General features: G+C 37.4%; 1 protein-coding gene across 2 annotated transcripts; it reads left to right on the top strand.

The window, feature by feature from the left end:
* The first annotated feature begins 1,325 nt into the window (after positions 1-1,325).
* si:dkey-1d7.3 (transmembrane protein 132D) lies at positions 1,326-26,081 on the top strand. 2 transcript variants are annotated; one of them, XM_058757384.1, is made up of 10 exons: positions 1,326-1,606; positions 1,692-1,787; positions 4,909-5,782; positions 10,925-11,071; positions 15,032-15,206; positions 19,188-19,331; positions 20,543-20,748; positions 21,952-22,222; positions 22,424-22,615; positions 24,129-26,081. In XM_058757384.1, exons 2-10 carry the CDS (start codon positions 1,745-1,747, stop codon positions 25,545-25,547), a joined length of 3,471 nt encoding a protein of 1,156 aa, XP_058613367.1. In that variant the 5' UTR covers positions 1,326-1,606; positions 1,692-1,744; the 3' UTR covers positions 25,548-26,081. The 2 variants fall into 2 exon arrangements, with proteins under 2 accessions (XP_058613367.1, XP_058613366.1); XM_058757383.1 differs by having other exon boundaries at positions 1,326-1,787.

The following is a 26,081-nucleotide window of genomic DNA, read 5'->3' as shown; positions in this document are numbered from 1 at the left end:
CATCAAGTACTAAAGAGCAGCAAAGGTACAGGTCATGTTCTGACTGACAGGAGATTGATGAAGCTCCCTTTAGTGAGATCTTCTTTAGTCAGAAATCACAAGTGTTTAGTGATTCACACTGACTCTGAATATAAAGTGAAAAGCTAAAGTATATCTCTTGGGGAATATATAACCTAACGTGTCATAATGATGCATTGACTTCTACCAAAGATATTTCAATATGTGACTAAAGCTATATGAAAAATAGTTGTCACACTGGTAAGTTGTCTTAAGGCCTATATATCAGTGACTATAATGGTTTGAGTCAAACATCCAATTTCTCACAGCAGTGCTTTTTGTATGTTAAATTCAAAAACCTAGTTCAAAAGCTTTTATATATTTAAAAACCTATTCATTTATATACAAGGATTTAAAAAACACTGCAGTGTGTTTTGTCAAAGACAGTTGTTGTCAGTTCAATCTACAAAATGCTGTTCTTGGTTTACTCTGTCATGTTATTTAATAGGCAATACTCTTGTGGCCTACTGTCCAAGTCTCTTTACAGGGTGTATATAGCATGGGTTTATTTATAGGGTGCATATTTAAAATAACCAAAATAGCTCTTGAAGTTGCAGTAATAACGATAATGTCATGACTAACGTGACAAATTGGCAAGGCGCTCAGTTTAATGCCAGCCAAGATGCTTCATGTAGTGTGTAAAATGCCCTGTCACATGCAAAAGCGTGTTGACTGCATTGTTTAACTCACGGAGAAACAATGGAAATGTATGTGTCCACAGCAAACATAAATTTACTTTCACTGGAGTAAAAAGTATGAACTAGTCTCGCCACATTTTGCACTTATCCTTTATTTTGATTAACTCAAAGCGAACTTTAAGTTTTTTATGTCACGCTGGCCTGCCTTTTTTTGTAAATGTCCAGTTTTGCTTCGTGTAGCCGAAATGTAGGCTACTTCCAGACAAATGATTGCTTACGACAGTTTGTCCGTCAACAGGGGACGCTTGCGCGCTACACCGCAGCACTCTGAAGCCACTGAAGTGTTTGTGAGCTGCCTACATAATTATAACTTCAACTATAGTTGAAAAATTATACGGACTCAAAGTTCAAATAATAAAATACTATTTAAATATCTTTTGTCTTATACCTCAGATTTTACACTTGGATCATTTACATTTACACAACCATATTATTACCATGCAACAATTGACAATTTTACTTATATTCCTTCACGTGTTTCATAAGTACACATTGCAGAGATTGTTAGTCGGTTGAAATCGTCTGACGCTTGTTTAAGGGTCATCTTAAAGTTCAAGTTAATAGCATGGTATTGCTGGTTGTCTGTCCACATGACATTGACAGGCGAGATTGTGGGGCTTCAGGACAACATAAAGCGTACATGTATTTCATTTGCTGAGGATTATACTTGTGACATCTAATCGTTTGGATTCAGATGAACGTGAGGTCCAGAAACAGCAGCACGTGAATCGAGGCAGCGCTTAGTTTTAACTTTTACATGTTTTATTTGTTTAATTTGTGTATTTTGCTACTCAAGTGATCAAGTTTGAGCCGTGACATGCCATGACAACTGATTTTACTTTTAATGTCATGTGAGGGTTCACCACGTTCACTTTCTTTCTTTGATTTGTAAAATTATTTTTAAAGCTCACTTTTTGTTCTTTTCTTTTTTTAAAGGAATGCATTAGAGGAGTAAAGTAATTTAGGCTCCCTTTGTACAAACGAGCACAATGTTGCTGATGGCTATAGCGTTGTGCCTATCCTGTGCTGAAGGTAAGTCATTCCTCTCATATCTGTCATTTCCTGCTGTTGGGCATTTCTAATTTCATATCAATTCGATATAATTTAATATAATATCCTGCATCAGACTATCCGGGTATAGATGGACCGTATTGCAGTTGTTTGGCTACAAATAGCCATGTCTTCTCATTTATCATGAATGATTTCAGAATCTACTGTATGAGTGTATGAGCTGAAAGACCTGTGAAAATGTTTGCATTAATATCAGTTATTTGCATATTTAAATTGTAACCTGATTTGTGAACTTTATTGGAAGTAACTTTTTGTATGAGCACTTAAGCGAGCATCATTCATATAAATGTTTCTTTGGACTTATATGGCTATTAATATTGCTTTGCATACAAAGTAAATAAATATTTAGTTGCAATTTGCTTATATAATTACTTGCAGAATGCAAGCTTAGTTATTACTTAAAGTTGATTATTTAATTGTGGAAATAAAACTTTAACACAGTTGTTTTGAAGTCTATGCTACGGTTTTTAATTGTGAAACTGTGAGGAGGGAATTTTTCTCAAATCGTCTTTATTCACATTGAATAAAACCATACTTGGAAAGCTCCTAATTTGGAAATGATATGCTGTGGAGTCTTTAGTAATGCCAAAAGCAGCAATTTAAAAATTTGAGAGTCTGACAAATAGGCTTGTCATCAGTTCACAGGCTCAGTCCTAGTTTGAGCTGTGCAAACTCAGTCACGTTTGGCCTAATGTTCTTAGACTGCACAGACAGTAGTCCATTTTTACCCTCGGGCTCAGCCATTAACCTATTTTGAAACATCACTTTCACACATGAAATTCCTAGTCTGAGATGCAAATATATTGTTTATTTGACTCCTATGCTTTTCAATACAAGTCAATAGCATGCCAGTAGGAAAAATCATCAAATTGATTAGCGTCCTGATGCTTGATAGGCAGAGACAATCTGTGCAACAGACTGGAAATTAAAGCTCAAACATAAAGTATCAGTTTAAATGTATTTATTTTTTGACTGGAATTTTATGTCAATTAGATTTGCTATAGTATACCTAAAACATAAATCAGTATAGATTTTTAAACGGACAGAAGTGAGGGATTGTTTATGAATTCATACAGTGTTCTGTATAATAGAATTTTATTTCCTCCCAATGATTTTCTCGAAGAACTATACAGGTTATAATGCTTAAAATGTCCTTTTGTGGACTCTTCTCACTGCCTTAACCTTATTTACACATGCTCTTTTTTAACTGGAAGTTGATCACCTTCAAGTGCCGTCCTGGGAGTTATAATCTACTTACAGAGGCTGCATAAAACTATTTCAGATAAACATATCAGGTGTTTAAGATCAAATGCAAGCAGATAAAACTGCCTTGCAAGCCCAAGAATTAAAAAAAATTTTATAAATATTTTTTATCACTGAACATTTTATTTTGCACTTTGGCATGTAGATAAAATATTTTAGAATTTATTATATTACATATTTTTGTTAATATTGTGTCGGTTATTTTAGAGCATGAAACAACAATGGCTATGCTACACAAAATCGTGTGTCTCTCTGACAATTATCTGTCCTGTGACAGATGGGTTTGACTGAACTCTTCTTAGATTAAAAGAAAATGGGCTGTGAAAAATCAGATCAATTGAAAATTCAATAAAAAAACAAAAACTATGAAATCATTTTTTCTTTGAACCTACGCACTAGTATAGTGGGATACCCTATATAATGCAATCACAATATGTGCATTATTTCAGTAAAATGTATATTCAGATATAAACAAATATAATCAAGTTTTCTCAGGCTGTCGTTGCCTTACTTGAAGGATTTTCTTTTAGGAATAGCAATCACATTCACGTATCAGTATGACACATGGACCGGCATTTGACAAACTCCTCCAAAAACGCACAGCACATCAAGATCAACCTTCAGCTTTTCAATGCTGCACTTTAGCAATCAGAAGGCAATGTAACCCTTGCAGCCTGCCAGAAGGTAAAGGTTAAAGCATCTCTCCCAGATGAGTGATTTGACAAGCTGCTTGTCCGGACACACAGTACACCTGATCAGAGTGATGTTGACTATTTTTGCCTCCCCCTGTCTTGCTTTATTCCAAATCATCCAGCACCAAGAGGGGAAATGTTGTGTTTTGTGCTATTGAAGTAGCAAAAAGATTTTGTGGGCTTGACATCTATGGAAATGTTTTCTGGAAAGATTATAGACTAGCACATTGGGGAGAATTTCAAACGGCAACAGAATGATGGGTTTTTGCTGACAGGTTTAGACCAATCATTTTTTTTTTTTTTTTTTACTCTGACTTTGAATGAGGAAGGAACGCCATCTAGCAAATGACTTCTCCGAAATACAACTCTGCAATGTAGCAATAGCAAGAGCACTGAGGTATAGCTGTCTAGAACATACAAAACAGTTTTGATAGCATATTTACCAAGCATAATGTTCTGTGAAAGTAACCTTGCCTTTACAGTGTTTTTGAATGAAAGGTTTTATTAGTACAGATTCCTATAGAACAGTCATTCACAACTAGTGGGCTGTGATTCAAAAATGCATTGGAGTTGGAGACAGGAATTAAATACAAATAATAAAATGCAACTAACCATTTAATAATGCATAATTATGATAGTAAAATAGATGTGCTTTTAAATTAGTGAAGACAATATCCTATATGCATTTTTTCTCTAGAAGATGTAGCCAATTAAACTGTTTTTATTTTTTTATTTTTTTTATTAAAGTTAATTTAAATAGGTGCATGCCAACGTAGGCAGGTTGTGTGATATGCTTTCATCCTCCAAACCAATTAAGAAAACTGCATGTTATAAGAATATACAGACTTCTTTATATGGCCTTAAATGCAGTGAAGACAATCTCAATGTTTTTGTGCAGCACATTTTTGGCTGCCAAGAGCATAAAACCATTGAAATGGTGTTGGGTCGCTACTTGATATCCCTGAAACAAAACCAGTTGAAAACCACTAATTTGAAAAATGCACTATAGGGGCCAGTAGGGTTATGTGATGTGTACAACATTTACTGGAAATTGCATTAATACTTTATAATCTCTTATACTTATGCTCTATTATGCTTAATCTAATTTGATCTGTTTCGTCCTCAAGGAATGAAGGTTGTGGAGTTGTCAGATGACCCAAGATCCCTGTCCCCTCTCGCTGTTCTTCCAAGTGTGAACTATCAAATCATCAATGCAGACTACCTCCTCCTCAGACACACCAGGCAGGACGTAATGGACAACTCCAGCCTGCGGGCACAAAGGCAACCTTTCATCCTCACTGGACTGAGTGGCCAGCCAGCCATCAATGTCAGCTATGGTCCCATGTCTTTGGAGCAGTCTATACCACTGCATATGATCCACACTGGCCCCAGGATCCGACCGTTTATACTGGCCCGTCAAGTACGTTCTTCTACGCCTGCCCTATATGTGTTGTTTTATGCAACCGGTAATAGAGATGATATGAGCGAGGGCCCAATGCAAAACATCCCAGGACAGAACGAAGGAGGGTACCTTTGTGTTACGGCATATGCCTTCTGGGAATCCAGGGAGGTCAGGGACAGCTGCTCCATCTCAGCAGATGGTGGCTTCTGCTTGGTGCACCTGAAGCCTGAGCCAGCCTGGTTCAACCCTGGAGGTGGCAGGTCGAACTGGGAGCAGAGAGGTGATCAAAGAGGAAATGTTGCTGAACTTTACTACCAGATCAGACCCAGTCCCAGTGGTCAGTGTGTCCCGCAAGAGAGCAAGATAAGAAGGGGTCCACAGCATGGTGACCTGGGACGGCAGATCTATGGAACTTCTATGAAGAGGATTGGGACTGTAAACCTCCTGCGATCACCTCCTGGAAACCCCACATTTATGCGATTACGTCTCGGAGGAGCCGTCATCATCCAGACGTCCTCGAAACCACTGAAGACCACAGACACTGCCACTTTCTATGTGTTTCTATCAAGCACATCACCAGTTGAACATTTTATACTCAGGTAGGTTGATTTTATGGTTTCTTATCTGCCAGTTTTGCTTCAAGGGATAATTACCTAAAATGTCGTTTCAAACCTGTTTGACTTTCTTTGTTTTGAAGACAAAAGAACATATTTTTCATAGTTTTTGGCCGTACAGTAGAAGTCAATGGGGTCCAAAACAACATTTTCATTTTTTGGTGAACTATCCCTTTAATGAGACTAGATTCACTTTAAAGTAAATAAGATTGCTACAAAATATGGCATAAACAAGTGTCTGGTACATCTAACCTGACTTTCGGTGCTATAATCATTTCACATGCTGCTATCTGGAAGTCTGCAAAAAATCTGTACACGTAATGCAGTGCTGAGAAATTGGATTTACTCTGTTCAGGATTATATGTTTTCTCAGAAGGCACAACAAATGTCAACTGTTTTCCTGGAAGAGACTTTTGGTCAGGCCAAAATAAGATGAAGAGGAGGTGCGTTGGGGATTGAGATAACAGCGTCCCATTTGGAATAGAAGTGTGGCATGAAGCCAACAGATGTGTCAAATGCCCAAGAAGCTTAGTGCAAATTTAACAAGTATGCGACACTACAGTCATGCCACTTCATAGCCGAGAGAATGTAACAGTCCCACTCAGTATACAGATTACCGAAATGTAATAACGTTGTGCCGGCTCAATTCACTTTTCCAACTGGAGGAGTTTCAAAGGCACTCTTCCATAAATGGCAAAATAATGGGGAAATTATTTGGCAGCATTCATTTCTTAACATTGCAATGTTTGTGCGGCTTGTCTCCACATAAATAATGCATCAACTTAATGGAGCAAGAAAACAAATACCTAATAACTACTTGAGTCCTTTGGGCAGAAGTGAACATATTACAGCGAGAGCTGTATCGTACAAAAACACACAGTGCAATCAGTTTTTTCTAAGTCTCAACCCACAGCAATGGAGAAAGAACACTTAAATGAGTGAAATTGGATTTATAGGCATGTTTTGGACCAAAGGTATTCTTTCCTGTATTGGTGAAGCTGCTCTTTTTCTTATAAGTTTGTTTGCGGTTGTTTTGAAGGCAAATGAAATGGGGTTGTCCATAAGAACTGAGGGGTTAAATTGTATTCTTACCCATATTGTAAGCCAATAGTCAAAATCCCAGAGTAGTTTAATTTAGATGGTTAGAATAGGGATAATTTTATTTATTTATTGACTTTTTTTTTTTTTTTATGTATTTTTATTTTTAGATTTTTGTCTATTCCCTTAAGTGATTTGACTCTCTTTGGACAATATGGATAGACTGATTTGAGACTTTGATTTGTGCTGATAATTTTGGGAAGTTTGAGGAACCCTGTTTGTGATCTGAGATATACATTTGACCGGCAGCTGAGCCCCATATGCCACCTGAGCTCCCAATATCCTCGCGGCCCTCCACTCAGCTCTGATAGGGTTTACTTTGCCCCCGGCCCCGGCTCAAATGGACATTCGCTTTCAGTGTTAGCAGTAAAGTGAGGTGAAGGCTGGTATCCCAAAGAGATTGATTTTATCCAGGGAAAAATCTCTGCCCCACTTCACTACTCTCTCCAAGATTGAGTCCAGACCCCTGAGGTTATGATAGATAATCCACACACTGATTGAAAATTAGTGAAGTCTTTAACCCTTCAGAGATCTGCTCTCTTTTCACCAGAAAGTTATTTCAGCTTGAGGCTGCCTGGACTACATAGACTATTAAGTGCCCTGTGACTTGTACACAGTGCATTAGGAAAAAAATAAAAATAAAATTTAGAAAAGAACTTGTTGACATAGTTTATGACGAATTTAGTGGCATAGTGAACTTGGCAAGAACTTAGTGACATAATATATATTAGATTATATTTATTATATAATAGTTATGAAAAGTATGATGTTGTTCTGTTAATGTACATTTAATCATAATATTATGATAAAAATATTTAGTTTTAGTGATATATTTGGACATACTGAGATCTGTTAAGCATTATATACAGTAATATTTGTATTATAATTTTTTATTAATGAATAATATTAAATGATTCTATTCTACTGGTTAACAGATCATTAATGTACATGTATGTAGATAGAAATGTTTTGTATTATTCATATATTTGAATAGACACAAACTATTAATTTTCTAATATTAGAATTAAGATTTCATATATTATACTACTTATTAATGTTACGAATTCTATTCTATTCTGTTCTATTTTCTATGTTTCATCCTGCAGGCAGCACCACGCAGCGTCACATCAATATTCGTCCGTCTTTGATTTTGTGTCAGAGATTTATTCCATCAAGATCCTCATTATAGATTTGACTGAATTATTTTGCCACTCATGCATACAGCATACAGCATATGCATTCTTCCCCTGGCAGACCAAAACAGAACACAATCACAGACTCTCTCTCTCTCTTTCTCTGTATTGAAATTTCTTTTTTCTGTCTCTTATTTTCCTCTCACGCTTTCATTGTTTCTCTTCATTTCCCTGGAATTAAAAATGTTTGGATTATCCAACCGAGGGCGTCATCTGTCTCTAAAAATTGCACGTCTGCTCTGTCTTGACCCATTTTGTATCGTCATCATCTTCAGACTCTGATCCCTCTCCCTTGATTCCCAGGGGTTGATAGACAGACACTATCCCAGAGATCTACATGCGAAGTGAACTGATACCAGCTGTGATATTGTGTATTTCTTTTCAATTTCAGATAAAAAGCCATCACGTGTGTGTTTATTGCATCAAACATTCTGGTAAATAATCATTAAAATGCACATCTGCATGTGTCATTTAATGCACAGGCTCATTGTGCACATCGCTAATGAATCATTTGAGATCCGCTGCATGAAAATCTGTTGTTTTGAGGCAGAATTGCAGTGTGTGGCGTGAAACAGAGAAAAAAAAAAGATGGATGAGGGGTTGCGGAAAGATAATGCAGTGTGTCACAATGCTGTCAGCCGCGCTCATTCTACTTCTTCCACTGTGACCTGTTTCCTCTCTGGCCACGATTCCCAAGATGCCTGACTCCAGCACATGTCTGGGAGATTCTCACGTGGCAAGATTCCACGGTCTCTAAGTCCCATCAGTGGAGAGGAGGGACCAACGAACTGTCTGGCTGGTGGATAAAGCTGAAAGATATGGGAGGGTAAAAAAAGAGGAGAAAAGAAGCATTTGGCTCTGTCTTTAAACTGAATGGTGGACATGTGGTTATGTTGGCCCAAGCCAAAGGAGACAGAGAGATTAAATTCTCCAGTCCGGCATACACACTCTGCACCCTTGATAAATACAACATTGTTAAATGTCCAATCGCTCTTTCCGCAATAGAGATTGAGCCAAGATTTAAAGCTGGCAAGTGAAACAGGGAATTGAGAGCCATGCCGACTGACCTCCATGGTTAGCAGGTCCTACAAACAGGATTTAAAAGCTGTCAATTATATCTCCTTCTACTGCCATTAGCGAGTTTGTACATGTTGTTTGTTTATTTTTTATTTATTTATTTTTTATAAATGTGGCCCATGAGTCAGGTTGAATGGAAAGAGATGTCAGCGCAGATGGGCTTGAGATGTGTTTGTTGATTTTCTGTCCATCAGAGGACAGGTGAATGTTTTCCACCTCAACCTTTCGATGTGCAGGTCAGCGTCTTTAACACACATGCCCTCTAGCAAACACTCATTTAGTACTGGACATGTTCATTGTATCATACGTGGATTTTTACTGTGTGAGCATGTTTGTGTGTTCTTCCTTTCAGTATCGCCCAGAGGCAGTCAGGTTCCTGCTTAAAATTTTTAGCCTGTGATTAGTCTACTTTCCATCTGTTTCCTTTTGACTATTTAAGTCTAGTCTGTACAGTAGTTCATTCTGGTCAAGAAACACCCACTTAGAGCAAAGTTTTGTTTGTGATGCCAAATATACAGTTCTTCTTGTGGATGTTGAGATTATGTGATAATTTGCACATCAGATCTTTAAAATGATGCTAACCAAATTGAGTTATTTTGTCCTTAAATTCAAAACTTTTTTTGAAGAAATTAAATTTGTTCAGCAATGATGCATTAAATTGATCAAAAGTGACATTTTGTAAAAACATTTAAAATGTTACAAAAGATTTGCCTTTTAAATGATTGCTTTTACTATTCAAATGCTATTTGAACTTTTTTTGTTGAATAATTCGGAAAAAAAATCTCTTGAATTTTGATAATAATAAGAATGTAAGAATATATTTCTCGAGCACCAAATCCGATTTCTGCATAAGACACTTCTTGGTGACCTTATACTTGAATGGTATTGTGTATATTAAAGGGTTACTCCACCCCAAAATGAAAATGTTGTCATTAATTACTCACCCTCATGTCGTTCCGTAATTTTACGAAGCTACAAGAATACTTTTTGTACGCAACGGAAACAAAAATAACGACTTTATTCAACAATTCGTCTCCTCTGCGTCACCGTAGCGCCATTTTGGAGAGTATCCACTGAGCGTAAATAGCATCAGCCGCACCACACGGATACGTTTTCTACGTGTATTTATGCTTTTATCTCAACGAAAACAGTGTATCCGTGTGGTGCGGCTGACACAGAACATTATACGCTGTTTACGCTCAGTGGATACTCTCCAAAATGACGCTACGGTGACACGGAGGAGACGAATTGTTGAATAAAGCTCAATGAATAAAAATTGAATAATAAAAGTTTAATAAAAATGATTTTTGTTTTCTTTGCGTACAAAAAGTATTCTTGTAGCTAAGTAAAATTACAGATGAACCCCTGATGTCACATGGATTATTTTACTGATCTCCTTGCTACGTTTCTGGACGTTGATTGCGTTAATTCCATTGCTGTCAATGGGAGGGTCAGACAGCTCTCAGAATGCATCAAAAATTTCTTAATTTGTGTTCTGAAGATGAACGGGTTTGGAACGACATGAGGGTGAGTAATTAATGACAAAATTTTCATTTTGGGATGGAGTAACCCTTTAACTGCACTTGTGTAAATCCAACAAGCACCAGCCAATAAGATCGCAACTGTCGATTTCAGCCAGGTGTTGTCATGTTTGTGTGCAGTATGCTTCAGGCGGTCAGTCAGCAGACTGTAGGCGTCCGCCTGAGGATTAGACCTTTCCACTGATGTCAACTGTCTGTTTGTTTGTTCCTTCCCGCAGAGCCACATCAAGAAAAGGCATGTCATTCAGCACAGCCAGACCCAGTGACGCGAACCTGTGGGACATCACTCTGGAACCTGGGAGAGGAAGTGACGCCCAAACCATCTCTGTGACCTGCCAGAAGAAAAGCACATTTACTAGCAAAAGGCAAGCCGTCGCTGCATCATCTCATTGTTCTTAGAAACCACTGAACTGCAGACTCTCCCTAGTTCACATTTCATTGCTAAAAAGCTTTTTCTGCCCTTGCACATCGCCAGATGTAGTCTGTTTCCTCTGAAACCGTGAAAATTAAGTGACAGATTGCAAAATTATTTTTTGACAGAGAAAAACAACCTTCTAATTTCTCCCCTCATTTTTCAGGTACTAACAGATGTTCAGACAACCTGTTCGCCTTTTGCAGGATGGTATTTTGAATGAAAATTAAAGACCATCTTTTTCTGGTTAAAAAGGTGCAGGTTAACCGCGTTTACCCTGTACAGACACTTATTAAGCACAGAATGCAGCTTCAGAGAAAAACTCGCCACTTTACGATTTCATGATTAATGCCACAAATCGGTTCCATAATGTTAGGTATTCATGTGGAAAGCGACTGAAAATAACTTCATAAAAATGTGATATCTTTCCATCACCTCAGCTGCTTGTATCCACAGAAAACTCCTCTGCTGTTATTAAGAAGAATGAGCTTTGAGTTCATATTACCTATGTGCATCTAAGCTGGGGAGTGACTGGCTTGGTTTTCATATAAAAAGTTTTGAGTGTTTCTGGATCCAATTCAAATGTGTCTCGAAAACTGTGAGCATCTTGTTAATAACAGCCTCCATCTGGGTGTCATATTTCTTTTGGTCTCTTCGGCTCTTGTTCAGTGTCCATGGCAATGGCTTCTCATTATTATTGCAGAGTATAGCATGTATCATGTACTGTACTATAATATAATAAATACTGTAGCAGCTTGTAACATACTTATACTTTTTATTATTGATGACTTTAGATTTACAGGAAGCAAAAGTAATATTGATTAATTCTTTCATTGGATTATTACATTTAAATTGAAGTTTTGTGGCTTTTGTTCCATGTATTTTAACTCTGAAGTCATCTATTGTACTTGTACAGGTTGGCAAATTAATTTAAAAAAGCAGATATGCTTGTCAAAAGTTTGAGCCTGATCATTTTTTTTTTTTTTTTTTAAGTGGTTTTAAAATAACACTTATTCTCGCCATGGCAATTATTTGGCCAAAATACAGTAAAAACAGTAATATTGCAATTTAAAATAGCTGTAATTAAATTTAATTTCAGCAGTCATTACTCCAGTCTTCAGTGTCACATGATCTTTCAGAATGCATTCTAAAATGCTGATTTGGTGAAACATTTCTTATTATCAAGAAACATTTCTTATTATCAGTGTTGAAAATCCTGCTGTATAGTATTTTTTGGAAACCATGATACTTTTTCAGGATTCTTTTTTTCAGGACAAATAGAAATTTCAAAAATAATTATAAATGGCTTTACTGTCTCTTTTGATCAAATTAAAGTATCCTTGCCAGAGGTGTGAAGAGTACCTGAAAACCATACTTGAGTAAAAGTACAGATACCTTACAGTGAAAATGACTCCACTACAAGTCACCAATTCCAAAACAACTTGAGTAAAAGTCTTAGAGTATCTGATTTTAACAGTACTTAAGTATTTTACTTATACTAAATATAGGCTCAAAGATGCACTAGTCAAAAAGACATGCCAGTCAAAAACTGCAACGTTGTGGAGAAGCTGGGGAAAAGAGGCAGAGGCAAGGATCTATGTGCAGGTATTTCATGGAAAAACTAGAACAAACAATAAACCAAAACCAAAGGGAACAAAGAACAGAATGACGGGCAAACAGACAACCATTACATTCAACAACTCACAAAGAACTAAAGAAACTGGGGCTATATATATATATATATATATATATATATACACACAGGAGGCTAACAAGCTTAACAAGATAAGATACAAACTGACTACAAACACCACGGGAGACAGGAAGTGACATAAAAGTCCAAGACAAGGCATAGAGAACATGTAACAAAACCAAGAAAGAGCTGATTTGTGAGGAGAGCAATTACGTTTATTTTCTAAAACCAAAATAAAACTGAACACCTCAAAATTACAAATAAATAAAGAAATAAAAATAAAGAAAAAAATTTAAATAATAAAATTGAAAAGTCAAAATCTTGCACTGGATGTGCTGGTTTCAGCCTCATTGCCAGCTGCAGTCATGTCCTTATATTTAAAACACCTGTGATTCACAACTACTTGCTGAGGATCTCGCATTCATGTAAAGTATCCTTGTTGACAAGTTTGGGTGAGTAAGGGCAAAACGCACAAGATATAGTTCTTTCAGTGCTCTGTAGTTGGCGATATCACATCTTATGTAGCAGAAATAAACTGCTGCAGAAAAGCTAGGTACCATGCAAAATGTAATGTGTAACTGCAACACTCATTTCAAATGTAGTGGAGTAAAGAGTACAGATACTCATTGAAAAATTTAGTGAAGTAGAGAGTAAAAGTTTTTAATATCTTTGATACTCAGTACAACTACATAGTATCTGAAAAGATACTCAAGTACAGTAATTAGTTACATTTACTCCAATACTTTGCACCTCTGTTCCTTGCTGAATAAAATTAATTTCTTAAAAAAATCTTACTGAGCTCAAACTTTTAAATAGTGATGAATTAAAATTATTGATGACCAATCTTGCACTTGCATATATAACAGTTTGGCACAATCAAATAAAATGTGAAACCACATAATAGCACCTGTCTCTGACTAGCATTAGCAAGTAGCAAATCATGGCTTTAGATGTAAACTAAAGGCCACTGGCTATTTTTTAAAGGGACAATTCCTTGCCTTAACTACTTCTTCACAACAGGAAATCAGTACAGGATCAAGTTATTTCACTTGTTCACTGAATCATGTTAAGACAGTGATTATTACGGTGGCTGAGAGAGCTAAACGCGCTGCAACTTCAGAAAACGCATGCAAATAGAAAAAGCACCAGCAAATCAAGAAAACATCTTCATCAGTTTGACAGCAGGTGGTGCAAATGCTCACAACGCAAACAAATAAAGAAACGCGCTGCAAATGCTCACAACACAACCAAATAAAGAATTGTATTTGCAGTGCGTTTCTTTGTTTGGTTGTGCTGTGAGTATTTGCAGTGCGTTTCTTTATTTGGTTGTGTTGTGAGCATTTGCATCGCGTGTGTTGTCAAATTGATGAAGTTGTTTTCTTCATTTGCAGGAGTTTTTTCTATTTGCAGCGCGTTGAGCTCTCTCGGCCACCGTAGATTATATTGTCTTTTACGCTGAATTGAATTTTCCAAAATATAATAGCTCAACAAAGGGAGCTGTCACCAACTGCCATTCAGCAAGCGGTATCTTCCTGAGTACTTCTCTCATCTCCCTTCTTTCTGTGTTTTACAGCGACGACCCACTTATCTTTAATCATCCTCAGTGTTAGACCAGCTTAAAGACCAGCACGTTCCATAAGATTAGAGCAGGGATCTCCACATTAACCAGCGAAGAGTCAAACCGAGAGGTTAACGCTATGCTGGAAAGCACTTAGCACAGCATAGTGATGGTGGGTCATGACTCACTTGACTTTCCACCCCTTATCCTTTTACAATGGTCTTGAAAGCAAAAATCAGATTGCATCATTTAAGACAATATAAAGCATTGCAGAGTTTTGAATCAAATCTCTCAGGATCTAAGGAGCTTTTTTTATATCACAGACACTAACTTTTCTGATGCTTTCAAAACTTCCTTTTTACGTGAGAGCTTCAGCATGCCGTATACAAATGCATGAACCGTAAGAAGCTGTATAAAAGTTTGATTTCTGTTAGTTATATAAAAGCACTTTATCAAAGCAAGTTCCAGCTGAGAGGCACGGTGTTAGCTGAATCATGTTCCTGCAATGAACCTGATATTCTCATTAGAATGCTGAGTGTTTTAATGCTGAGTGTTCCACGCTGTCCTCTTTGGCACTGTATGTCTCTTTTGACCCAGAAAATGAAATTAAGTCATTGTTGCAGAGATTGGGATGTGATTGTGTCCTGATGTTGTATTTACAGAGGTCTGCTGGAGGTCTTGCAGCTGGACTTTGAGACGGAGGAGCAGAGTGATCAGTTAGAGAGCCAGATGATCACGTGGCGACTGGAGCTGCCTGGAAACATGATCCGGGATGAAGGAACCATGAGGATTTACACCATTCAGAGAGACTATGTGGGAATAGCACCACTGATCACGGTTGGGAATGCTTGTTTTTACTTTTGAGCAATTTCCTTTGTGTTATGATCACATGGAACTATTCTTTTCAAACTAAAGTTCACCAAAAAAAAAAAAATTCTGCCATTACTATATATATATATATATATATATATATATATACACACACACACACACACACAATAGGTACGGAAAGTATTCAGACCCCCTTAAATTTTTCACTCTTTGTTATATTGCAGCCATTTGCTAAAATCATTTAAGTTCATTTTTTTCCTCCTTAATGTACACACAGCACCCCATATTGACAGAAGAACACAGAATTGTTGACATTTTTGCAGATTTATTAAAAAAGAAAAACTGAAATATCACATGGTCCTAAGTATTCAGACCCTTTGCTCAGTATTTAGTAGAAGCACCCTTTTGATCTAATACAGCCATGAGTCTTTTTGGGAAAGATGCAACAAGTTTTTCACACCTGGATTTGGGGATCCTCTGCCATTCCTCCTTGCAGATCCTCTCCAGTTCTGTCAGGTTGGATGGTAAACGTTGGTGGACAGCCATTTTTAGGTCTCTCCAGAGATGCTCAATTGGGTTTAAGTCAGGACTCTGGCTGGGCCATTCAAGAACAGTCACGGAGTTGTTGTGAAGTCACTCCTTCGTTATTTTAGCTGTGTGCTTAGGGTCATTGTCTTGTTGGAAGGTAAACCTTCGGCCCAGTCTGAGGCCCTTTGCACTCTGGAGAAGGTTTTCGTCCAGGATATCCCTGTACTTGGCCGCATTCATCTTTCCCTCGATTGCAACCAGTCGTCCTGTCCCTGCAGCTGAAAAACACCCCACAGCATGATGCTGCCACCACCATGCTTCACTGTTGGGACTGTATTGGACAGGTGATGAGCAGTGCCTGGTTTTCCACACATACCGCTTAGAATTAAGGCCAAAAAGTTCTATCTTGGTCTCATCAGACCAGAGAATCTTATTTCTCACCATCTTGGAGTCCTTCAGGTGTTTTTTAGCAAACTCCATGCGGGCTTTCATGTGTCTTGCACTGAGGAGAGGCTTCCGTCTGGCCACTCTGCCATAAAGCCCCGACTGGTGGAGGGCTGCAGTGATGGTTGACTTTCTACAACTTTCTCCCATCTCCCGACTGCATCTCTGGAGCTCAGCCACAGTGATCTTTGGGTTCTTCTTTACCTCTCTCACCAAGGCTCTTCTCCCCCGATAGCTCAGTTTGGCTGGACGGCCAGCTCTAGGAAGGGTTCTGGTCGTCCCAAACGTCTTCCATTTAAGGATTATGGAGGCCACTGTGCTCTTAGGAACCTTAAGTGCAGCAGAAATTTTTTTGTAACCTTGGCCAGATCTGTGCCTTGCCACAATTCTGTCTCTGAGCTCTTCAGGCAGTTCCTTTGACCTCATGATTCTCATTTGCTCTGACATGCACTGTGAGCTGTAAGGTCTTATATAGACAGGTGTGTGGCTTTCCTAATCAAGTCCAAGCAGTATAATCAAACACAGCTGGACTCAAATGAAGGTCTAGAACCATCTCAAGGATGATCAGAAGAAATGTACAGTTAAATATATGTGTCACAGCAAAGGGTCTGAATACTTAGGACCATGTGATATTTCAGTTTTTCTTTTTTAATAAATCTGCAAAAATGTCAACAATTCTGTGTTTTTCTGTCAATATGGGGTGCTGTGTGTACATTAATGAGGGAAAAAAAAGAACTTAAATGATTTTAGCAAATGGCTGCAATATAACAAAGAGTGAAAAATTTAAGGGGGTCTGAATACTTTCCGTACCCACTGTATGTATATATATATATATATATATATAGATAGCCTATATATACAGTTGAGGTCAAAAGTTTACATCCCCCTTTCAGAATCTGCTAAATGTTTGGAAAGATCTGCATAAAAATCATTAAAATTCTTTCTTTTGAGTAGAACAAAGTGTCATTTGGTAAATAAATGACAGATTTAAAAAAAAATGAACCGCTTAACTTTTGTAAGGTTTCGTGAGGTCACAATTTATAAGGGCGTCTGTGAAGCGTGGACATTTCAAAATGAAATCACATTGGTGTGACAAGTATTTGTCATGCTTTGTGTAAAATCCTTTGACTATAAAGCTACATTGACAGCTCTTATGCATGATTTATGTGTCTTTGTTCTGTCTGTGTGTTTTTGTGAGTGTATATGTGTGTTAATTGTCCTGAGGCGCTGTGCCACTTCTTTTGCCCTTTGATCTCTTCCTACCGTCCACTACCATTGGTCAAACTGCTGCAGAATTTGCCCTGACATTCATTTTATGAGGACACTCACGTAATTCCCAAAGCCATCCACATGCAATCCCTTTAGTACAAGTTCACTGACAGCCGTTAAAATATAATAATAGAGCTTTTTATCATGTAACTGTTTAAGACAAATCAAGCAAAAAGGGATTGTGACAATTCATTGATATAAAGCATCCATTATGAGCTAGCTGCCAGATTTGTTTACTGGAACAGTCTATTTCACAGCGTGACCCTCTCCCTAAAATAACACCGGTATAAGAGTGTGGGATTTTGCCGGTAACTTTCTAAATCACAGTCAGCATCTGTTGTGTTGCATTTGGAGGATGCTCGTGGACATCTGTTGGGTCTAGAAGTTAAATCTACGCTCAAACCTAATCATCCTAGTGTGTTCGCCATCACAGCGGCACACTGTAAGATAATCATTAGGGTATTAAACTCAGACATAGAGAGTCTGATCCATGATTGTTGCTTTGACATTTTTGACCTGTTTAAGCTTTTACTCACCACCAAACTGAGATACTTCATAGGAGCTTATTAGACAAGGTGAGTGCTTGTTCTAAGTTTTAGCCTGCTTTGTTTACAGTGAGTCATGTTTCCTCCATATATACATACCTCTGTGTTAATTAGGGATGGGACACTGTCAGATGTATCAGTGTGATAGAATAACTTTTTAATTTTTTAATTGATATTTTTAGTGTGGATACTTTAATTAGTGTGTTGTTTGTTTGCACAGTAAAACTCTCAGAAAATTCTCTTTAAATTCATCTCCTTTAAAGCGCCACCACTACAGCCATACACATTCTATTGGAAGTTTTTGGCTGTTCTATTCAAGGACCCAACAAGGATTGTTTTTGCTGTCTAGTCGGGCCAGTAGTTCTGACTTTTCTACCCTGCCAAAATTAGCTTGGCCCAAACATAAAAGGGTTCTATTTTATATTTAGCAAAGTACTTGTTAGAAATATTAAGATTTTCAATAAATGTTGTTTTCTTTACTAAATTTTGTTCATAAATTTGTCATAAACACTTTCGTTGGAAAACACTTGCAGATGTGACCCTGGACCGCAAAACCAGTCATAAGGGTAAATGTTTTGAAATTGAGCCGAATAAATAAGCTTCCATTGATGTATGGTTTGTTATGATAGGACAATATTTGGCAGAGATACAACTATTTGAAAATCTGGAATCTGAGGGTGCAAAAAAAAATCAAAATATTGAGAAAATCGCCTTTAAAGTTGTTCAAATGACATTCTTAGCAATGCATATTACTAATAATAAAAAGTTTTGATATATTTATGGTAGGAAATTTACAAAATATCTTCATGGAACATGATCTTTAATAGCCTAATGATTTTTGGCATAAAAGAAAAATTGATCATTTTGACCCATACAATGTATTGTCATCTATTGCTACAAATATACCTGTGCTACTTCTGACTGGTTTTGTGGTCCAGGGTCAAATATGTTAAACATTACTGATTGGTATGTAGTTTTCATCAGAAAATGTAGCTGAGTCATATTTTTGCAAATTCACAAACGTCATATATGTTAGCCAGCGAGATCACATTGTCTTGGTCAAATTCAGGGGAATATGCAACAGAAATGTAGAATTTAAATTTGAAACTTTTATCCTTTTGTCTCGGCATGTCCATTTTGAAAATGTAATTTTGCAGATCTTTAGTGCTAAATGAGTGTTGCTGCTTGTGCTTTTTTCCAGGATACGGAGCTCCTCAACACGGCCGTGCTGACTGGTAAGAGGGTTTCTGTGCCTGTGAAAGTTTTGGGAGTTGAGGCTGATGGCTCCATCACAGACATCACTAACTCATCTCGCTGCAGGTCTTCAGACCAGGATGTCCTGAAGGTAATGCATGTCAAGGTCAGGCCACTTTTGACAGCTTCAGCAATCTCACACTCTGTGTGCTTCCTATTAGCAGTCTTACTCTGCTTCTGAATGACATCAGAACTGGATGAGCACAGGAGAGAGGGGTCAGGGAATTCGGCTTAGATGACCACCACTTCCTAGCTCCTCACCTAAAAAGAGAAAAACAGAGGAGGGAGACAGACGTGGACTCGCAAGCCTTCATTGAACTCGTGTTTTTTACCCAAAGCACACCTGTCTTTTTTCCCGCTGTGTATTATGAAGAGCTTGAGCCCTTTGTTACTACTGGATTGTTCTCTGGGGCAGTGCTTCTCAACTGGATTTGCCTCAGGACCAAAATCTTATATCAGACATTGTAATCAAAAATGTGCTTATAATCAAACTAATTTATTCATATTACCATAAACTGCACAGTAGGAAATGATTCACAGCGCAACTCATGTTTATCCTTTTTGTAAACAAACACATATTTAATGTATTCTCCTTGACCTTGTGTGACTGAGTTTGAATGGACCTTTGACATCAGTAACGAAAGATATAGAAATTATTTTCCCTTTCTTTCTTTTAAAAGTTGATAAGCCTACTTATTATTCTGTCTTAAATATGCACAGTTATATAATTTGATTATTTGAATTTTGCATCGACCCTGTCAGAACAGATCTCACCAGTTGAGAGCCACTGTACTAGCCCTCAATGAACTTGTTTGAGCCTCTGTGCCCTTGATAAAAGTCTACTTTTTGCATGGTTATTATAAAGCATTTGTGCTCTTTTTAATATCACTGGATCATTCTCTGGAGTTTTTCCAGCTAAAACATTGGCACTTTCACTGTGAGTATCTGAAGATATAAAGATCTCCAGTGCCCTCCTGAGTTAGTTTTTTCCAGGTTAAGCCTTAAAACATAAATGGAGATACTGTACTCACATAAAGATTTTTATGGCACATAGTTCAGACCATGTGCGCTGTGGTTTATAAATTAGTCTTTGAAGTACTGGGGGTGAATGAAACAGTGATGCAGCAGTCTAGCAGAGACTAGATTTTTGGTTAAGATTTGGATTCCACCATTGAGAAGTGATTTTGTGCCTTGCTGTGAAATCACAATGCACGACTCACAAACTGCAGAAGTTGGAATGGAACACTGACCTGCAAAAATGAATGAACTATAATAAACTTAATATGCCCTTTTCACACACAGGCGTCTGAGAGGTGTGATTCTTTGTATGTTAACGGTAAGGAGACACGTGGAAGAGTGAGGATGATGGTGAACTTCACCTACAGCTACCTGAGCACACAGCTGGAGGTGAGCGTATGGATGCCTCGAGTCCCCTTGAATATGGAGATATCTGATCCAGAGCTCAGTCAGATCAAAGCCTGGAGAGTTCCTGTCACAGGGAACAAAAAGTAAGTGGCACGCGTATTTCCAATGACACACTCCCCCAACAAGCTTCATGTGGCTTGAAATGTTGGTGCTTTTACTCAGCATTTAGCCATTTGATAGCAGTTGTGGGTATAATAATATCATTTTGCACTTTAAAATACATTTATGTGAACAGTAACAAATATAATATAAGCAATATTTCAATCTACTGCATATTAGTGACTTTAATGAGTGTAAAAATATATGAATTAGTTTTAGATGTGTTACTAAATATTATTCATTAGTATTTCAACTGTCAGGAATTTTTTAGGAAGTAGATTTATTTTCATTTCCCCATAATAATATGATTATAGATATATGATGAGTATAATTCTTAATTTGAATTATCTCAGATATTTAAAGCTTAAAATCCTGCTTTTACAAATTAATACATATGTATGAATACATATATGTGGCTTATTTTCTTAAATTTGACAAATGTAAAGATGTTTTTAATTATTAACATTTATTTAATTGTCTATGGTTCGGTTGTTAACTTTTTTTTCTTTTTTAAATGCAATTGAATAGATTTTTTTTTCTTCTACTTTTGCTTTATTTTTAGTTCCTCAAACTAGCTCAGAACTTTTATATTTGATGTTCCACCTCATATGAACCGTTTCCACTTCAAACCTGCTCCAAATCATGTTTTTATTATATTGCAGAGACTTTATTTTTAAGGTAGAGATGAGAGAGATTATTATGAATAAACAATTAATCTTATTATAAAAAAATAAGTGTGGTATATTTTCTTAAATTTGACATATATTAAAATATGTTTTAATTATGAACATGAACTTTTTGTGGGGTTCTTGATTCTGTTTTAATGCATAATTTATATTGTGAATTGTTTTTGAATTTTGAATCTTGTATTCCACTGTGAATTTTATTTTCTCATTTTATTTTTATTTTTGGTTCCTCTAACTAGCTCAGAACTTCTATATTTGATGTTCCACCTCATATAGACTTTTCCCTCTTTAAAACCGCTCCAAAGCGTTCTTGTTAGAATAAAGAATGTGTTCCGCAGAGATATCCCAGCAGTTTTTTATGACATTGCAGAGACTTTCATTATAAGGTAGAGATGAGAGATTGCTGAGCATAGTCAAATAGCAGATAGCAGAAAAAACTATATATTGAGAACAGGAGAGTGAGGAAAAGAGTTGTTCATCTTCTCTCCGCATGTTTCTCAGAGTGAGCTGGGACACAGAGGAAGAGGATGAGAGGAAGGGCCGAGGCTGCATGCTGCAGTATCAGCACAGTTTGATTCGAGTGCTTACGGTCTTCACCGCAGAATTGCCAGATTCAAGCAGCCCGTCTCCTGCATACTTCCTCGGCTCTGATTGGCAGGTAGATGTGACGCGGCTGGTGCGCTACTTTCTGAGAGTTGGGGATACGAGCATCGCTCGCCTGCAGGCAGGAACCGTGCTGACAGGCAAGGCTGTGGGAGTCACCACTGTGCAGGTAATGGTGATAATGACAGAGCTGCCCGCAGCTGTCAGCTTTGCACGATTCTCATTATTCATTAAGACAACAAAGTTTAGTGTGGATGTAGTTAATATCAGAGACAATACAGACAGCACATAGATGGATTGCTTGTTTTTTTAATTGGAAGACAAGTAAATTAGAAATGATGCCATGCTGGGTTTGGTTTCTGTTGTTCAGGTGATGTCTCCGTTGTCAAACTCGGTTCTGGCTGAGAGGATGATCCGAGTTCTGGATGATAAAGTCAGTATTACAGAGCTGGGCGTGCAGCTGGTCTCTGGCCTTTCCCTGAACCTGCAGCTCAGCCCAGGAAGTAACAGGGCCATCATTGCCAAGACAACCACACAGGAGATCATACACTACCCCAAACAGGTAATTCATAAATAGGCTGTCAGTCTAATTAATCGAATTATGAGCTAATTAATCAAACCAAAAATAACTGCATATGTTAGAGACAAGAGAAAAGCCCCCCAAAGACATGACATTAATTGTGGTTGACATGTAAAAATAGGATAGAATAAGTTGCTTTAAATATCAATATACTGTTGTTTTTTCCATATCACTGAACATCATTGAACTGGCATACAGTACAGAATCTATAAAGCAATTTATATATTCATGCAATTTTGCCTGTGCATTGCATTTTGCACCATGAGCGCTGTTTTTTTAAATGATAAAAATGTGTCTTGCGTGAATGACTCTTTCAGTCTTTAATAAATTAAATACTTTTAATAATTAAAAATAAAAACTTTTTTTATGATGAAAGGTACTAAATTGAAGTTGCATTAACATTAAATTGAGACCCATATTACCTACTAAAGAAATACGTCATCCATTAAGTGGATTTAGTATCTTTAATTTAATACTTTTAAATCTAATATTGTATTTAATACTCATTAAATAAATGTAATGCTTTTAATTATTAAACAATTACAATTCTTTGTTTTGCTTTATTTTTTTTTCTTAAATCTTTGAATGATTAAGGGTACTAAATTAATGTTGCATTAAATTGACATTCATATTAGTTACTAAAGAAATATGTCTTCCATTAAGTTGATTTAGTATCTTTAATTTAATAATTTCAAATCTAATATTTAATTTAATAAAATTATTTTTATTAATTTTAATTTTATTATTTTTATTTATTTTTTAGTTTAATTTTTGAACAATTAAAGGTACTAAATTAATGTTGCATTAAACCGACATTCATATTAGCTACTAAAGAAATGCATCATTCATCCAAGTTGCTTAAAAAAATCTTTAGTGTCTGGTACCATTAATCACTATCTATGAGAAGCACTGTCTATTAAGCGTAAGGAACAAGAGTTGTACAGCAAGTACAGCTATGCTCTAAATTTCTTCATAGAACTGCCTGTTCCAGTGCCAGGTCTGAGTGGCATAACATGATCCAATCAATATCAAGCTATTAGTACTCAGCGAGAGGCCTCATTCGTCTCTTGATGGGCTTTGCAAGCAGAGCTCCTAAGGCAATGCATAATGTATTTCACCCCAGAATATAGGGCAGCCTGTGGTGCCATTTTCTTATACTTTATTAGCCAACAGCTCTGGGTTATTGTGCCACAACTTGTTATGGTACAAACTCTACACAGTGCCCTCTGGTGGTTAAGCAAATGGCGTTTTGAACACAAACATATAAATATTGATCCATTTGGATAAATGAAGCTCCATGAATGGGGTTTTTAAGCCTATCACATTCTACATCATGTCAAAAGAGCTACTTATAATATATAGCTAAGATGCAGTTCTAGCTGTAATGTTAACTGAAAATAATTTCCAAGTTGACTAGCTTTGATGCTTTAAATTTGAATGAGCCTGTTATAGTTTTATGTAATGTTTAATTAATATTTATAACTCTATACAACAGGAAGCGGTGGTTGGCTGCTGGCTGAAGTTCAGCGATGGCTCCCAGACTCCTCTTGATCTGTACGATCCCAGTGGTTATTCCCTCGCCATTTCTTCACTGGACCCAAGGGTAGCATCTGTGCGGAAGATCCCAGGGTCCGTCTTTGTTGTGGTTGCTGAATCTGCGGGACAGGGCTTACTACTCAGAGCGGAGCTAGCTATCTGTGAGACTTGTCAGAAATCCAAACGCAAGAGCAAACTGGCTGTGGGTGGAGGCATGGTGAAGGTGAAATTCCCATCGGATGAACAGTTTGCAGGGACTGGCAAAAAAGAAAGTGATGGTGAGGATGGAGATGATGTGTCCAAATTGATTCTTACACCCCCTCTGAACACAGTTCAACACACCGTTATCCAAGAGAGCACCACAAATGCGATCAAAACGGCAACCAATTCCAACCTACAAGAAGCAATAGGAGGTGGCGTATCTACAATTAAGTCAATAAACACTATGGATAAAACTCTCATTACCAAGCCCGTCGCAGACAGAGCGCTTGTTACTGTAGGCCCTAGGAGTCCAATAAAAAACGGATATGGAAACTTGCTTGAGAAGTCCAACTTCCCGTTTCCACCAGAAGAACCCAAGCGAGAACCACCCCTAGTGAAGAGCGATCTAATACAGATGTTTAGTGTGTTCACAGACATAGAGGTCTGCATCTATGCATTGGTAGGACTCTCTTGTTTGATCATTATCGCCGTCTTGCTTCACTGTGCCACCAGCAGTGCAAGATCACGCAGCAAGAAGTCTCCGGTTCAGTGCCAGGGTCAGTCTGAGCACAAGCATCACTGGGTACGTCTAGGCACAGCTGCAGAGCAAAACAGAGTTGCTCCGATTGTGACTACCTCCAAGCAGGAGATGCAGGCAGCTGTAGAGATGCCAAGAGCCATTCAGATGCAAAACAGCAGAGGCCCGGAGACAATCCAGCCGAGGGAGATCCCAGCCATTGTAGGTGAGGAGAGAACTGCCACTCTGGGACGAAGAACCAACACACTTCCCCCGAGGCGGGATCCGATGGCTCCATTGCCTCCAATGGCTGTCAGATCAGCCACCCTGCTGCCAAGGCCTGTTCGCAGCGAACCTCTACATTCTCCCACAAGCAAAAGGAATCAAGTGCAGTTTACAACCTTCACTACTCTGGACATCAAACATCTGGCTGCTCTCAAGAAGAGCGGCCAGAACTTCAGCTGGGCCAGTCAACCAGTTGGAGGTTGTCAAGCTGCAAGTATCAGCCAGGGTGGGTTAAATGGTAAAGCCGAAAGAGTCAATCATGTACATTTTTGTAACCCAGTGGAAGTATTTGGTCAGACACCGGAATCCACAGAGTCCAAAGGATTTCTTCCAGAAGGTCCATGGCCTGTGGCTACACCGGTGTCAAAAGTGTGATGCAGGGAAGGGTTTCTGTGTAAATTGGCCACAGATCTATTTTTATATAAATTGTTGCATTGAACTGAATTTGACAGTTTATATAGGAATGTTTTTATGGACAATTTAACACAAAAATGTCTTTGTTTTTCATTTATGTGCATGCCTGTCTGAAAAGTTTGATGTAAATATTTCTGCAACCTGCTAGTTTTTACTTTTCCTGCTTTTGTATATTTGTAATATTATTATTAAAATCAGTAGAAACAGATCAGAACAAATATTTTAAAATATATATAAAATCACTGATACTATATTAAGAAACTTGTATATTGTTTTATAATGAACCCCTTATTGTGTTTTTAAACAGGCAAATACATGTAATTTAATTAAAGATTTAAATCAAATGTATAAAATGAAAAGGTATAAAATATATCCATTAATACAAGTATGAAGTTGTATAATATTAAGCTTATTTAATATTAAAGTTAGCATTAAAGAATAAATCACATTTCTTCTTATGAACTAACTACTGCAAATCATAGTTTCAGTGTTAAC

Source organism: Onychostoma macrolepis, chromosome 21, assembly GCF_012432095.1.
Source record: "Onychostoma macrolepis isolate SWU-2019 chromosome 21, ASM1243209v1, whole genome shotgun sequence".
Classification (NCBI taxonomy): Eukaryota; Metazoa; Chordata; class Actinopteri; order Cypriniformes; family Cyprinidae; genus Onychostoma; species Onychostoma macrolepis.
This window is presented reverse-complemented; position numbering and strand designations above follow the sequence as displayed.